We start from the raw sequence: 14158 nt of genomic DNA on the forward strand, positions 1-14158 counted from the left end.
CTATTCTTGTTCAGTATTTTTGAGTTATATTTCATTGTTTGAAAAAAGGTCAGATTGAGACATCATTTTCATTTGTGGGAATCCAGACTTGCTTGGGTTTTTCTTGGATATATTTGTTTAAGGGTCTCTATGACAGACTAGGTTGACCTAAACTACTGACGAGACACCAAGCAACATGAATATTAATCACTGCTGTTTTTATTGCAGTCACATCTATGTAAAAATACTTGGATGCAGAGCTGAATGTTCGTTGTGGACAGCATGAATATGCAGATGAGAAACTACGATTTGTGACTAATGTGTGTCATTTTGTTGCAGGTCTTGTAAGGCAGAGTGGTGAGGCAGAATGGCGGCGCCAGCTGATACTATAGATGGCCGCCCGGCTGAGTATGGCCTATCCCTAAAAGAGCTCCGCGAGTTGATGGAACACCGTGGAGCGGAGGGATACGAGCTCATGATCACAAAGTATAATGGAGTTACAGAAATGTGTAGGAAGCTCTATACATCTCCAAATGAAGGTGAGCACAATGAGATTATTGTTGTTTATGAAAAAAGCACATTTTGATAGGCATAGTGGTTATCGGAAACGCAGGTGACTGAGGCATATAACAACATTTCTTTGCTCCATTGACCAGGGTCTTCCATGTGATCAGATGACCTCGAAAGTTCATGGTTATATGATGGATGTGAAAGCCTGTGTGAACTTTCTTCTTTTCATAGTTTGCTCCACAGGACATAATGTTCACAGAGCCCTCTAGGCTGTATGTTTTGGGTTGTGATTCACCTGTGAATTAAAACATTATTTGTTGATGATGTTATACCAACATACCCTGACAGCATGAAGTGTTGCTTTACTATCACTGGATTGTGTGATCTAGATTCAAATCCAACTTCGTTCATTGTTTGCGGCATTGCAACATATCAGACAACATGAAATGTTGCTTATACTATCAATCATTGGATTGTCTGGTCCAAATTCAAATGTCTTCAAGCAGGTACCATAGTTATAATTTTGCTGAGAACTTCACCACAACACATGAACAAGACAGGTGCAAAACAAAACATAGATGATTATTAATCCTATACTTTAACATGGACTTCATGACTTCATATTCAGTCAGTCATGATTCTCAGAAGGCTCTTTGAAACAAGGCATGAATGATTAAATATGTCATATTGTTAACATCTCAGAAATATTGCCGGACTTTGTTGAAGGCAGTTGGGGGCAGTGGATTAGCCTAGTGCATAGAGCATTCACTCATTCTCTTCTCCACATTTGTGAAACTTATTCCTTTTTTTTTTTTTTTTTTTTTTTTACACCACTATGCATCTGTGTTTTGAGAACTTAGGTTGACTAAACAAACCTTCTTTCATTCACTTTTAAATGGTAGTTTGAACATGATTTCAGAAAAACACCCTTTTGATTTATTTGCAAAATGTCTGAATAAATTACACCACTCTGACAAATATTAACTGGAGTGAATTGTGGTTCTTGAGAGTCTCAAGTTTTATGTGAAGGTAACAGTCAGAGATGTTTGTTAGGAATAAGAAATTTTCTGTGTAATTAGAAAGTATTGGAACAGTCTCAAGTTTGGTGTGAAAAGAATCAGGGAGCTGCTTGAATCAGAATGTATCTATTGATGTCAGTTTAATCCGAATGTGTGAACACAATCTAAGGAGTGTTTGGTGGGTATAGGTTTCCTCGTGCGGAATGTGAAAGCATTTCCCAATCGATAACGAACGTCTCCGTCACAGATTGTCACGTGAAATATCCACACTCCCAGGACCAGCTTACACACAGCGATTGCTGCCAGTCGTGAAGAATGTATATTTATCTTCATCTGCTGTCTGCTGGATATAGCACTCCTTTGTCACATGGCCTGTTGTGTGTCCATTAAAAGAGTTGTAGGTCTATTGTGACAGTGATGGGACGCTAGATCCGTGCTTAGCCAGGTCTACTGGGAGGGAGGCTCTCACCTGGCACTAAACAAACTAAGCAAGCTCTTCTCATCTACCAGATCAATACGCCTGATGCACTTTTTGTCATTATCAGGCAGTCTTTATTCCTCTTGAAGTTCCGAGCATAGCTGATCAGTAGAATCGGTGTGCATTCAGGTTCAGAAACTGACCTCGCCGCGAAGCGTATGGGCTGACTTTCTGTCTTCTAGCCTGCCGATCGATATTCAACTAAAACTGTTTCTTGTTGATGCCCAGTGACCTCTGCCATTTCAGAGAATTGAGTTGAAGGTCTGGATAATCCATTTGAAGCCAAAGATCAGAGTTTGGGATCTATCTTAACATGGCCTGTTCTGTAGCAAGATGAACGAGCACTGTGGATTATTTGTGTGCGTGTCGACACATTCAAATAAACTGTAATGAAGGTTACCCTTCCATTTACACCGTTTTTGATGTCTAATTTTGTCTTCAACTTAAAGGAAGGTGGATATGGTGATGACACGGTTTTCTTGTTTAGGGCTCGTTAAAACAATCTCTGGATTCGGAAAAGAGACAAGAATTATATGCTTGCAGATATCAGAATCATAGTAATATATTTGATAATGGATTTAAGGATACATCTTGTTTGGGTTCATATCACAGGGATCGTTCTGTTTTGAAATACTGATCTAAGACTGTCACTATGATTGATGGATAGGAAAAATATACTGAGAGAAACAAATAAAGGAACAGGAAAATAAAAAATTCCTTTAATATTTTTGGGTTTTCATCACCAGCTTTGAATAGCACAATAGGAAAAAATCGGAAAATAAATAAAGGCTGCCAGAACATGGTGTTCCCTTACTTGTTTCCCTCAGTATATGTCAGACAGACACATTCCAGCTATATGGCGGCGGTCTGTAAATAATCGAATCTGAACCGGACAAGCCAGTGATCAACAACATGAGCATCGATCGGCACAATTGGGAACCAATGACATGTGCCAACCAAGTCAGTGAGTCTGACCATCCGATCTTGTTAGTTGCCTCTTACAACAGGCATAGTTGCCTTTTATGGCAAGCATGGGTTGCTGAAGGCCTGTTATTATACCCTGGGACATTCACAGGTCCTATGTCAGACAGATAAGTTTAACACATTGAAGTAAATTAAATTAAATGCTGCTTCAGACATATTTCAGTTATATATTTTTGCATGTGACATTTTGCTTTAGTTTAAATGCATCATTCAGTAACATTCCAGCCATATGGCAGCAGTTGGTAATTAATCAAACTGGACCAGTCTAGTGATTGACATCATGAGCATAAATTACAGTAGAACATGGATATATTCACATTTCATTGCCATCTTGGATTGTAGAGAGAGATGAAGAAACATAAATGCTGAGGCTACAAGTCTTGTACATTGACATAACATTAAATTCTGAAATTGTCAGTTATAAACATTAGCTAGAATATGTTTAACAATCACAACAATCTCAACAATATGTAACTTAAGCACCATTGCAATTAAAATCTGAATGACCTAACTTAGATTCCAATTCATTTGCCTTAATCTTCAACATGGGACCATTCAAGGGAAAGCTCTCAGTTCCAGTCCCTTGAAACCATTTTTAGAGAGCATCATCCACTTCTTGGTGATTGGCAAATTTGAATTTTAAATTTGATTACTAAACTCCTTTCTATGCTATATCCGTGTTCGCTTGTCCACGTTATACTGTAATAGGAACGAAGTGAATGAACACCAGAGCATACCATTTTATTGCCTTATCATGTAAACATCCACTTTTAATTGACATTATTGAATTGTATAATAATCTTGCTACTGGCCAATACGACATCGTCTTCTGTTGGTTACCCAGCCATGTAGGCATTTCAGGGAACACAATGGCCGATCTTGCTGCCAAGGCAGCACTCAACAAATCTGTGACATCGCTTCTTATTCCCTACAGTGATTACAAAGCCACCATTAGATCTTACATCCGTGATCTGATGCAAAAGAAGTGGGACACCCAAGTGGGTATAAATAAATTACATGAGATAAAACCTTACATTGGTTATACCCACTTGGGTTGTCAATCCAGATTTGAAGAGGTCATACTACGACGATGTCGTGTTGGCCACACTAGATATACTCATGCATACCTGTTGAAAGGTGAGGATCCTCGATTTTGCATCCCTTGTGATGAGAGAGTCACGGTCAAGCATATTCTGCTTGACTGTGTTGAATTCTCCATCACAAGGGATAAATATTTTACAGTTAAAACAATGAAGGATCTTTTTACCAACGTTAATTCTCATTTTATTATAGGTTTTTTAAAAGAAATTGATTTTTTGGGTGAATTTTGAATAGTATGTTTCTGTAAATAGATATATTTTAATGATTGGTAGTTTGAATTAGTAACTTGAATTGTTGGTGGCTGTACCCTCAAAGGGGGTTGAAGTATTGTAAAATTATTGTCCTCCTGAGAGGGTACGTAAGTCCACAAACATTCACAGTAAATTTAAGTCTGCCAGGTTTTTAATCGTAGTATTCATGTTGTTTTAATTTTGGCTAACCTTTCGTACAATCGCCAGCAGCTGAGGGGATGATGTAAATCCAGCTAGGGTCCATGCAGGTAGCAAAGGTACTGTAAGTCCCCATGGTCCCTAGTGTGGTGATCTACCTTCAGTTGTTGGCGATCTATAGTCTGTTTTTATTATGTATTGTCTAAATAGTGCTATTAGTTTTAACTTTCCATACTAGTTTTACTTAAAACTGTGATATGCTAGTTGTTTTACTGTCCTCCGTTGACAGATTTTTCCATATGCATATATTTAATTTAAATGTTCTCGTCACGATATGGCTGAGATATTGCCGATGTGACGTTAAACATTAACTCACTCACTCACTATTGCCTGCATTCTTGTGGTTGAAAAGCTTTCTGTCATGTTGGATAACATATATTCTTACACATTGAACTGCCCAAAAGGAGATTTCACGGACAATTTTGAATTGGACACTGATATCACACTGAAAGAAAGTGATGCCATTGTGGTAATAGAGCCGGTGTTCAGGGCACACAAAAAATGAAAAGATTGTCTATTCCTACATGTATATTTATGCATACAAGCTTTAAACCAGACCTTTCCAGTGGGCTAGTTATGTGTCATATGGGGTGGTTTTGGAAGCCTTGTGGTTAAGGTGTTTGCTTGTCATGCTGATGACCCGGGTTTGATTCCCCACATGGGCACAATGTGTGAGGCCCATTTCTGGTGACCCCTGATATTGCTAGAGTATTGGTAAGAACAGCATAAACCCAACCTGTCCAGTTAAACTTACTGCTCCAGTGAAACATGAGTGTCATGGGGACAAACCATGCATTCATCCACAGTCATGGCAGATTCAAGCCCATGGTGCTTCAGATCCTGGCACAGTTAAGGGATACAACTATGTAATGTAATTTTTGCAACTAATACCACTGCACCTTCCGGATAGTGAAATACTGGACCTGAACTTTGTTCAGTTCATGTCGCAATAGGTTTCCAGTAGCATCTAAGATACATCTTGTCAACATGTCTATGTATGTATATGAAATGAAAAATGAAAATGAAAACTTATATATACATGTTCAACCTGTTGTTAATGAAGCCACTGTTTTGGAAGGGCATACATCAGTCCATTAATGTGCTTTCTTTTCTGAATCTCTCAACTGGTTTCCGATACGTTTCACCACATGATCATTTTGATGGCAAAAAGGTTATCTCATTTTATCACCAACAGTTTAACCCATACGTTACTTTAACGTTATTTATTACGTACTGATGAAAAAAATGGCAGCGAAGAGGCTCTGTTGGGTCAGTTACTAGCACCCTTTTAATCAACACCAGGTGAGGTTGGCAGTGTGGCAGCAAGGGGCTGTTATGAAACTGATAAGAGCAGAGGATTCTGATAGCTACGAATCGTATCTACAAAGTTCACGCAGACTGAAATCACAGTGAATTTGGCAGCTCAGCCTTAAAATTGCCTTGAGGTAGAATATGTCTTGAAAGTCCATCAGTTAGACAAAGCAAGTCTGTAATTTGATTCATATGCAATATGAAGATACCTTAAAGTTTTGGAAAATAAAATTAATTTGGTATTCTGACCTTGAAAGCTATGAGCCTTAAAAAGGCCTTACTTTTTGTGGTGCACGTTTGTATGAACCAGTTCTCTCACTGGAGATCAGTAGAAAAAAGGATATATGTCTGTTAGACAGTTTCACATCATAGGCATGGAAAAGCATGGAATGTATCTCATGATATCAATTGTGAGGCTCTTAGGTTTCAATTCCATTTATTTACAGCCTATTGTCATAGTGATTGATCAAGAAACATGTCATGTTACCCAGAGTCTAAGAGTGAGTGAGTGACAAGGGGACACCAGTAATAGGCTTCACATAGAGTACCTATGTGGGGAATCAAACCCAGGTCTTTGGCATGACAAGCGAATGCCTTAACCACTATGCTACCTCACTGCTATAATATTATGGAGATGGAAATACACTTAACAGGTTCAACAATCTTGTTCCTTTTCCAGATATGATGAATATCTTTTGTTCATGTCCTAACATCATCTTTGCTTTTCATTACAGGATTGTCTGGAAATCCTGTAGACTTAGAACATAGAAGAAAAATATTTGGATCCAATATTATACCTCCCAAAGCTCCTAAGTCTTTCCTTCGTCTGGTGTGGGAAGCTCTGCAGGACGTCACCCTCATCATCTTGATTGTAGCTGCAATAATTTCATTAGGATTATCATTTTATAAACCACCAAAGGATCCAGATTTGGGTAAGTACCCTTATACCTGTGTCTCCACTAGTTAACTCTGTATGAAACAAAGTAACAAGCTCACTACTCACCATCACTGGCACATATCTGCTCAGTATCAGTGTTAAAAATTGTAGAAAATGGAAGTAACAAGATTCATAAAGGAATTGAGATCTTTCCTGTTTCTGTTAATGTTTTGTAAAGGTAACTTGTACAACACTAATAACATGGCCAATGAAGAATAAGAAGCTGAAAATAACACACATTTGGGAAATAACATCCTTGGAAGTCCCATTCTTTACCAGACTGACGATTTTTCTCCACTCTTTGCCTGCCAATGGTTTTTTTATTCAGAAATATTTCTATATTCTTGGTAGGGGAACATTCAACAGTGAAGTTGTATAAGTTTCACTTGAGAATAATTGTTTTGTTTGTTTCATACAGAGTTGATTGTAATTTGTCTTTGTGGTCTGATACCATCCTCCGGCTGTGCAAGTATTTACACACATGCAGTAACAATACAAGTGCGTCCAACAACCTTTGAACCTTCAACTCATGTCCTAGACGACACCATTTTCCCAAGTTTATGATGACATATGGACCATATAAAATCAATGAAAATGTATTTGTGTTTCAGCTGACAGGAATTTACAGGAGAACCAGAAACTTTAAGACTGCAGTTTCTTGCCCTGTTCCTTAAATTCTGTCTGATCTCATGGCTGATATCTTCTTTCAACGAACAGTAAAGTCGAGTTGTAGTCCATCCAGACATAAAATAGAGACATGTTACCCTTAAATTATTTAGCTTACATTCTCTTGCTATATTGCCAAGGATATTCCGAAATAGAAATAGATGACTGCTAACCACACAATTCCTTCTTGCTGATGCCTATTGCCATTTTTGAAAAAAGTATAATTTTTATGAAGCTACATACCATTTGATGATTAGAATCACATTAATCTGGGACTTCATGATCAAAGAAGATCAGACACAATTAGTGCATGATCAGATGCAATGAGTTGCATGATCAAAGACTAAATATGTAAGTTTGTGATCCAGGGTTAATTGATGTATGTGCAGTATGTGCTGTAGGAGAAGAAAAATATTACCCATGATCAGGATGGGCCTTTATTTCGCATTGATTCTTTTTGTGGACATGTATCTCTCTAAGGGACCTTACCAATTTGGATTGGCATACAATAGCTCCCTGATACCTCATACTTGTCATAAGTGCTGATTAATCTGTAGACCCCTGTGGGGAGTCTGGATTAGAATCACTCCCCTGGTGTCTCTGCTGGTTGTAAGTTGCAAGGTTGGTCATGGCTAACAAGATGGTCAGCCAAGTCTGACTGCATGGTTGGGCAAGCCAGGGAACTTTGTTGGACAAGTGTGTAAACTTTGTTGGACAAGTCTGTAAACTTTGTTGGTAAAACCTGGCAACTTGGTAGTCAAGCCTGGCAACTTTGTCGTTGAAGCCTAGCAGCTTACATGGTCAAGCCTTGTAGCATAGTCAGTCAAGCATGGCAACTTTGATGGTCAAGCCTGGCAACTTGGTTCTCAAGCCAAACAATTTGGTTGGTTAAACCAGGCAACTTGGTTGGTCAAGCCTGGCAGCTTGGTCAGTCAAGTCTGGCTACATGGATAGTCAAGCTTGACAACATGTTCAGTCCAGCCTGCTCACTTGGTCCGTCAAGCCAGGATGCAGAGTCCATTGAGGATGCCAACATGGTTGGTCAAGTCTGGCTGCTTGGGTGGTTGCCAGTTCTTGTTGCTTTGATGGCAGTAAATGTGAATATCAATCATGATATTGTCTGGTCCAGATTAAATGCAGCATTAAATGAAACACTAGTTCAGTTCCCCATATGGATACAATGTTCATGATACTCAGTTTTAACTTCCTTGAAAGTTGATTGATGTTCCTCAGATAGGTGTAAAACGCAGCTGACATTGTCATACACACAAGGATACTATGTCCCTGTATTAGGGATACTATACCTTTTTGAAAAAAAGTTGGGGATGTTGGATTACAAGATTGATAAAAAGCAAAATGGTAAAGCCAAGGAGGAAACAGATGACGAAGAGTACATAAGGGAAAATGTGACAATTTACTCTATTCCTTTGGAAATGTTTCATGTGTATGGATATAAGTTACTTTTTCTCGTATCCATTGGCACTGGCTAGTTGTATGCTTGCAAAATGTAGTATCCCCTACATTTTTTTAAGGGTATATCTTTGTAGTCTTGTATCAGGGATACTATATGTGCAGCCTTGTGTCAGTAGCAGTCAGTGTGCTGCTGATGTATACTAAGCATATGAAGAAATGTTTCTGTGTGATTCAGGAGATGATTTGCTATGCACATACGTTGACATTTGGAGAGTCGAGTCGCAGTGGTAACAGATCGATGGACACAGGCATCTTGGACAGAACTGGCTATAGTATCCCCATCCATATGCTGTAGCCTTTGATCCCAGTTCTGCTCTGTACACTTACTGCTTTGTGCCTGGATATGGTCTTAGTCCCGGAAAGCTGCAACATTTAGGCTGGATGTTGTCGTGGGAGACACTGAAATATGGATTCCATATTGAAAATCACTATCATGGTGTAACCCTGCCAAAAGTGACTGACGATTGCAGGATGTGTTCAGAATGGCTCCATGGGGTTCCCGAAATAGAGCTGCTATACATGAAGGAAAAGGTTTCCTGCTGGAGAGGCTCACTAACGGGCCGAGCTCTTCTGTTGCAATCAGCTCTCTTTAAGCGTATATCTAGATTTTAAGTAGGTATTGTAGCATTGTTTAAAAATAAAAGGTTTCCAGACCTTCAGTTTGTATTGCCTTCCAATGAAGGCGCCTGCAACACCTGTTATACAAACAAAATTCGAATTGGCATTTTATGAACAGTTTGTATGTTCTACAAATCAGGTTTGAAATTGTTCTCAGTGTGGGCGGCATGTTTGTAAATTAGTGAACATTATTAAGGATCAATCCATTAGGCAACACTTGCTGTGGCATGTACTGATTGATAAAGTTCATAAAATACTTTGCGGTGGTATGGTTATATTTCATGACTGAGCATCAACTCTGGTCAGCTTTAATCCAGGGATATTCACGGAGTAATGTGACAAAATGTGGATCTCTGCAGTCTTCAGATATTGATTTGCGTAGCGTACATGACAGGCCCAAATGCACACGCAAGGTAATCAGCTTCTGTTAGGAGTTTCATGCGTCTAGGTGATGGAAAGACGACCAGATGTAGTGCAAGTTGCATAAGAGGCTTTGTACACCTCCTCCGCACCATGTGCAGCACTGCATAATGGTTTGTGATTACACTGCATTAGAGCCACTCCTGTTTCTTGTATCACAGTACTAACAACTCCATTGCTGAACATATCTCTGCACTAAATGCCTTTGTTCCATTGATAAGGCCGTGCACCAACAGCTTAATGACCTCACCAACATGTGTCTTCAGCACGTTATGGAGGAAGAGTACAATAGCTAGGAACCTAGTACTGATGCCGAGCCCAGAAGGATCCTGGATTAAGCTGAGCTTCAGCAACATTAGCTAGTCAGAGGGTAGTTTCTCAGTCCATACACAACTTAATTAAGTCTACGTTGATTTCATAAGTCTAGCTTTCTTCAGCTCTAGTGCCAATAATGAGGATTGCTTTGGGTTCCGTCTGTAGTTTATATTATGTAGTCTATGAATGTATTTATTATCAGGATAACTTCAGTAAACTATGAGTAGGATACTAAAATTAATTATCCATCTTGTTAGAGTTCATTTTAACTGTAACTTGCTGTGTACATTGGTAACTAAATGTTTGCTTTGGGGTAAGGGTGCCTTCGTGGATTGTGTGGTCAGTTGCCCTTGTGGATAGTCTGATCAGATGGCCTTTGGATTGGGTGAACAAGTGGTCTTTGGATTGGGTTTGCACGTGACCTTGTGGATTGGGTGGTAGGGTGTCCTTTGGATTAGGTGGACAAGTTACCTTTGGATTGGGTGGGCAGGTGACCTTGTTTATTATCTGGTCAGGAGACCTTGTGGATTAGGTGGTAGGGTGTCCTTTGGATTGAATGGACGAGTAACCTTTGCATTGTGTGGTCAGGTGACCTTGTGTATTGGCTGGTCAGACGACCTTGTGGCGATCAGGTTGATTGCAACCAGTTGGAGACAGTGTTGGAGACAGTGCTCATTTGCTCAGTATCGGGTGTATCTCCACTCCTTCAAATCAATGAAGTGTTGTGGTATTCACTAGTTTTCTGGCTTTGAATACACTAGACAAATGATAAGAATGTAAATAATTCACCAAATGTAAGAATACAGGGTAAATATGTTGACTATCCTCAGAGAATCTATTCATAGCAACTCACCCATGGTATCAGTTTAGTTTATTTCCATAATGTTGACTTAATTTCTTCCTTGATGTGCAAAAAAATATTTTTCTTTGTACCTGTTCTTGAAAATTGCCCCATCAAAAAGTGAAATAAAATCATGAATCACTACAATCACTGGTTACTTCAAGGTATGCCATCAGTACAGTAGATTATCAAAGTTTCCTGATAGAATCTGGAACAACAGCAACTTGGACTGTAGTGATCTCAGCAGGCTTCAGAAAACAGAACCTGTTTCTAAATTCAGTTTAATAGTCTCCGTTTATGTTTTGTCTTATTCAGAAAAAATCTTTGCCATCTTGAAGAGTTTGTGATTCGTTGCTGGAAGTACCAACTTCAGTTGTGATGGAGTCAGTGATGACATACCCCATGGTGGTAATGATTCTCAGTGTTTGCTTCCAAGACATGGCTATTCCCTGAATGCAATATGTCAGTTCAACTGGTTTAGTTTTTCGTCTTTCGTAAGGGTTAGCTAGAACCGAGTCCTACTGCTCCAATCAGAATAGTATGATGAGGATGTTGTGCTAACCCAATCGCTGTTTAATAAGCCTCTGGGCATTTAAGTTTCTGTTCTGGCATTTGTGTTTTTTCTATGAAGATAATTTTGTCTATTCTTCCATCAATATTTGCAGAAAAAGGAAGCGATAACTTTCAGTCCCATGTTTTTTCTGATGCTCAGAAAGTTTTGTGTCCTTTCATTGTGGAAATATCCATTTTTTTTTGTCTGCCAAAACATAGAAAAATCAATGAAGCTATTACATACAGCAAGAAACACGATGGTTGCTTATTTTGTCCTAGATACATCCTACACAGGATGTGAGAAACACTTGTTTGTGTCTGTGAAAATTTCTTTTAGGATCCTCAGCCTAATGCAGAATATCACTTCATGGGCAGTTTGTAATTCTTTCCTGCTTGTTATTGCATACCTTGTTCTGCAGGGCTCAAGTCCTGGTTTGTCACGTTTGTGTTTCCATGTTTGTGGGCACCATACATGTTCTTTTAGCTTGAACCAAATGTTTCAAGGCCTGCTTCCTGTTCCTCCCACCACACTATGTGATTAAAATGCTGTACAAACATGTTCTTGCACTCACTCACTCACTCACTCACTCACCCACCCACCCACCCACTAACCTACCCACTAACCTACCCACTAACCTACCCACTAACCTAGATAAGCCCTAAAACCTTGCTCACTCAGCATCAACCATTGCTTATGACATTCAGCCAGATAAGGAATGTAAAGTGCCTGGAACCCTTCCTTCACACATTAAACAATAATACAGCAAACAGAATGTACAGGGAGAGTTACGTCTGTCTCCATGGTATTTCTCCAAGGACATGAAGGACAAATTGTAATATCCATCAGTCAAGTGCCCTCATTCTTAGGTTAGGTTACTGCATACCTGAAATTGTCAGCATTCATAATCCCCCCTCAGTCTGAAGTATACGGTACATATTACACTCTTTGTCAACATCAGTAATCCCCAGCACATCCTAAAGTGTCCTATATCACTTACATCTTCATGCCCTGTCAGCATCAATACCACCCACTCAGGCTATCTAATACCGTGTATCCAGGGCATATAATGCCATACTCATCCTTAGAGGTTGATATTCCATGCTTTGTCACAATCCATAGTTATCAGATTTTTCTCAATGCAAATTGAAGTTCCCAGGACTTTTGGTGTTCTTAGAGCATTTTATTTTCCTTGGCCCAAAATAGTGATTTAATTACCTTCAGCCTTATTTGTAAAAAGATACAGCCATTAACTTTCAGAAGGTATTAAACCACTGTGACAGAGAAAGGTGTAAAATAGAACATTTCTGCACAATTCATCCCACTTCTCATGTTCCACAACTGACAGGTGCCCTAATTTGCAGCAGTACAAACACATCTTTCTAGCTGACATTCCCTTACCTTAAGGTACACATTAATTCTGTCAAGCACCTTGATCTTGACTATTCTCAGAGCCTTCAAGCAAAATTATTCAGTGAATCCTTTATTTTGTATTTGTGCTAGACCAATATATATTCAATTTTTTTCTTTTTTCATAAGCTAAACTAAGCCAAAATATGTTTGCACTGTAAACTATACAAGGAAAATAGTTTTTTTAAAAATGTTTTTGTACTTTTTGTTAGTATCTTTGAGAGAGTTTTTCTAGTTTTGCAATGAAATTAATTTTAAATCAACTATGTTGGTGTGATTCTGTATTTCGCTGTAGGCTCTGTTCCCCCAGATATTCCATGAAATATGTTGGACAGATATTTATAGAAAAATCTATTATATGTTCTCAATTTGTAAAGGATGCTAAATGTTATCCTTGTCAGGCTTGTACAAGGTAGAAATAAATACACAAGTCCATAAAACTGCAAGTATGTCTGTAGCTGATGAACAGAATAGCCTTGTGGGACATCTGGTTCCACTGATGGAAAGGCTCAGTGCTCAGCTCCTCATCTCTAACCCTCTTGACATTAATGTCCAGCATCTGCTGTGCTTTCGTCAGGTAATCCCCAGCTCAGTAGGTAGTTGGCAGACATTTGAAGAACACAAACATAAACAGTTCCCAGACAAGAAGAAACTCTGTACTGAGTGGTTGCCATTTACCGTTATTGTTGTGCCATAATACGACTAATGATGATAGGTTCTATGCTAAAAGCTGAATGTCTTGGTATGATAGATTTGTTATTAACTGTGGGTGGATTTGTTATTCAGGGAATGTTGGGAAAGGATTCTGGGATTAGATCAACAGTCCAAATGGGAGATGGGGTAGCCAAGTGGTTGAAGCATTTGCTCATCATGTCACGAGCTTGGGTTCGATTCCTCACATGAGTACAATGTGTTAAGACCATTTCTGGATATGTTTCTGATAGAATGTTACTAAAAGTGGTGTGAAACCACACTGTCTCGCACATCTGCCCTTGTCATCAACACTGTTTCAGATTTCTGCGCAGAGTTTGTATCCTTTGGCATGCCAGAGATCTATGGCTGGGGTTCCATTCCCAGGTTGCCCTGACAATGGCTCT

The 14158-nt window shown here is 39.1% G+C and overlaps 1 protein-coding gene across 6 annotated transcripts in view; it reads left to right on the forward strand.

The window, feature by feature from the left end:
- Window positions 1–14158, forward strand: part of LOC137295641 (plasma membrane calcium-transporting ATPase 2-like) — a 162752-nt gene that overhangs the window by 86080 nt on the left and 62514 nt on the right. For all 6 annotated transcript variants that reach the window (XM_067827097.1, XM_067827098.1, XM_067827094.1 and 3 more), the window contains 2 exons: window positions 319–518; window positions 6566–6763. In XM_067827097.1, coding sequence (XP_067683198.1) covers window positions 347–518; window positions 6566–6763 — 370 coding nt within the window. In that variant the 5' untranslated portion in view covers window positions 319–346. The remainder of the gene's footprint in view (window positions 1–318; window positions 519–6565; window positions 6764–14158) is intronic.

The sequence above is a fragment of the Haliotis asinina genome, chromosome 9 (genome assembly GCF_037392515.1).
Source record: "Haliotis asinina isolate JCU_RB_2024 chromosome 9, JCU_Hal_asi_v2, whole genome shotgun sequence".
Lineage (NCBI taxonomy): Eukaryota > Metazoa > Mollusca > Gastropoda > Lepetellida > Haliotidae > Haliotis > Haliotis asinina.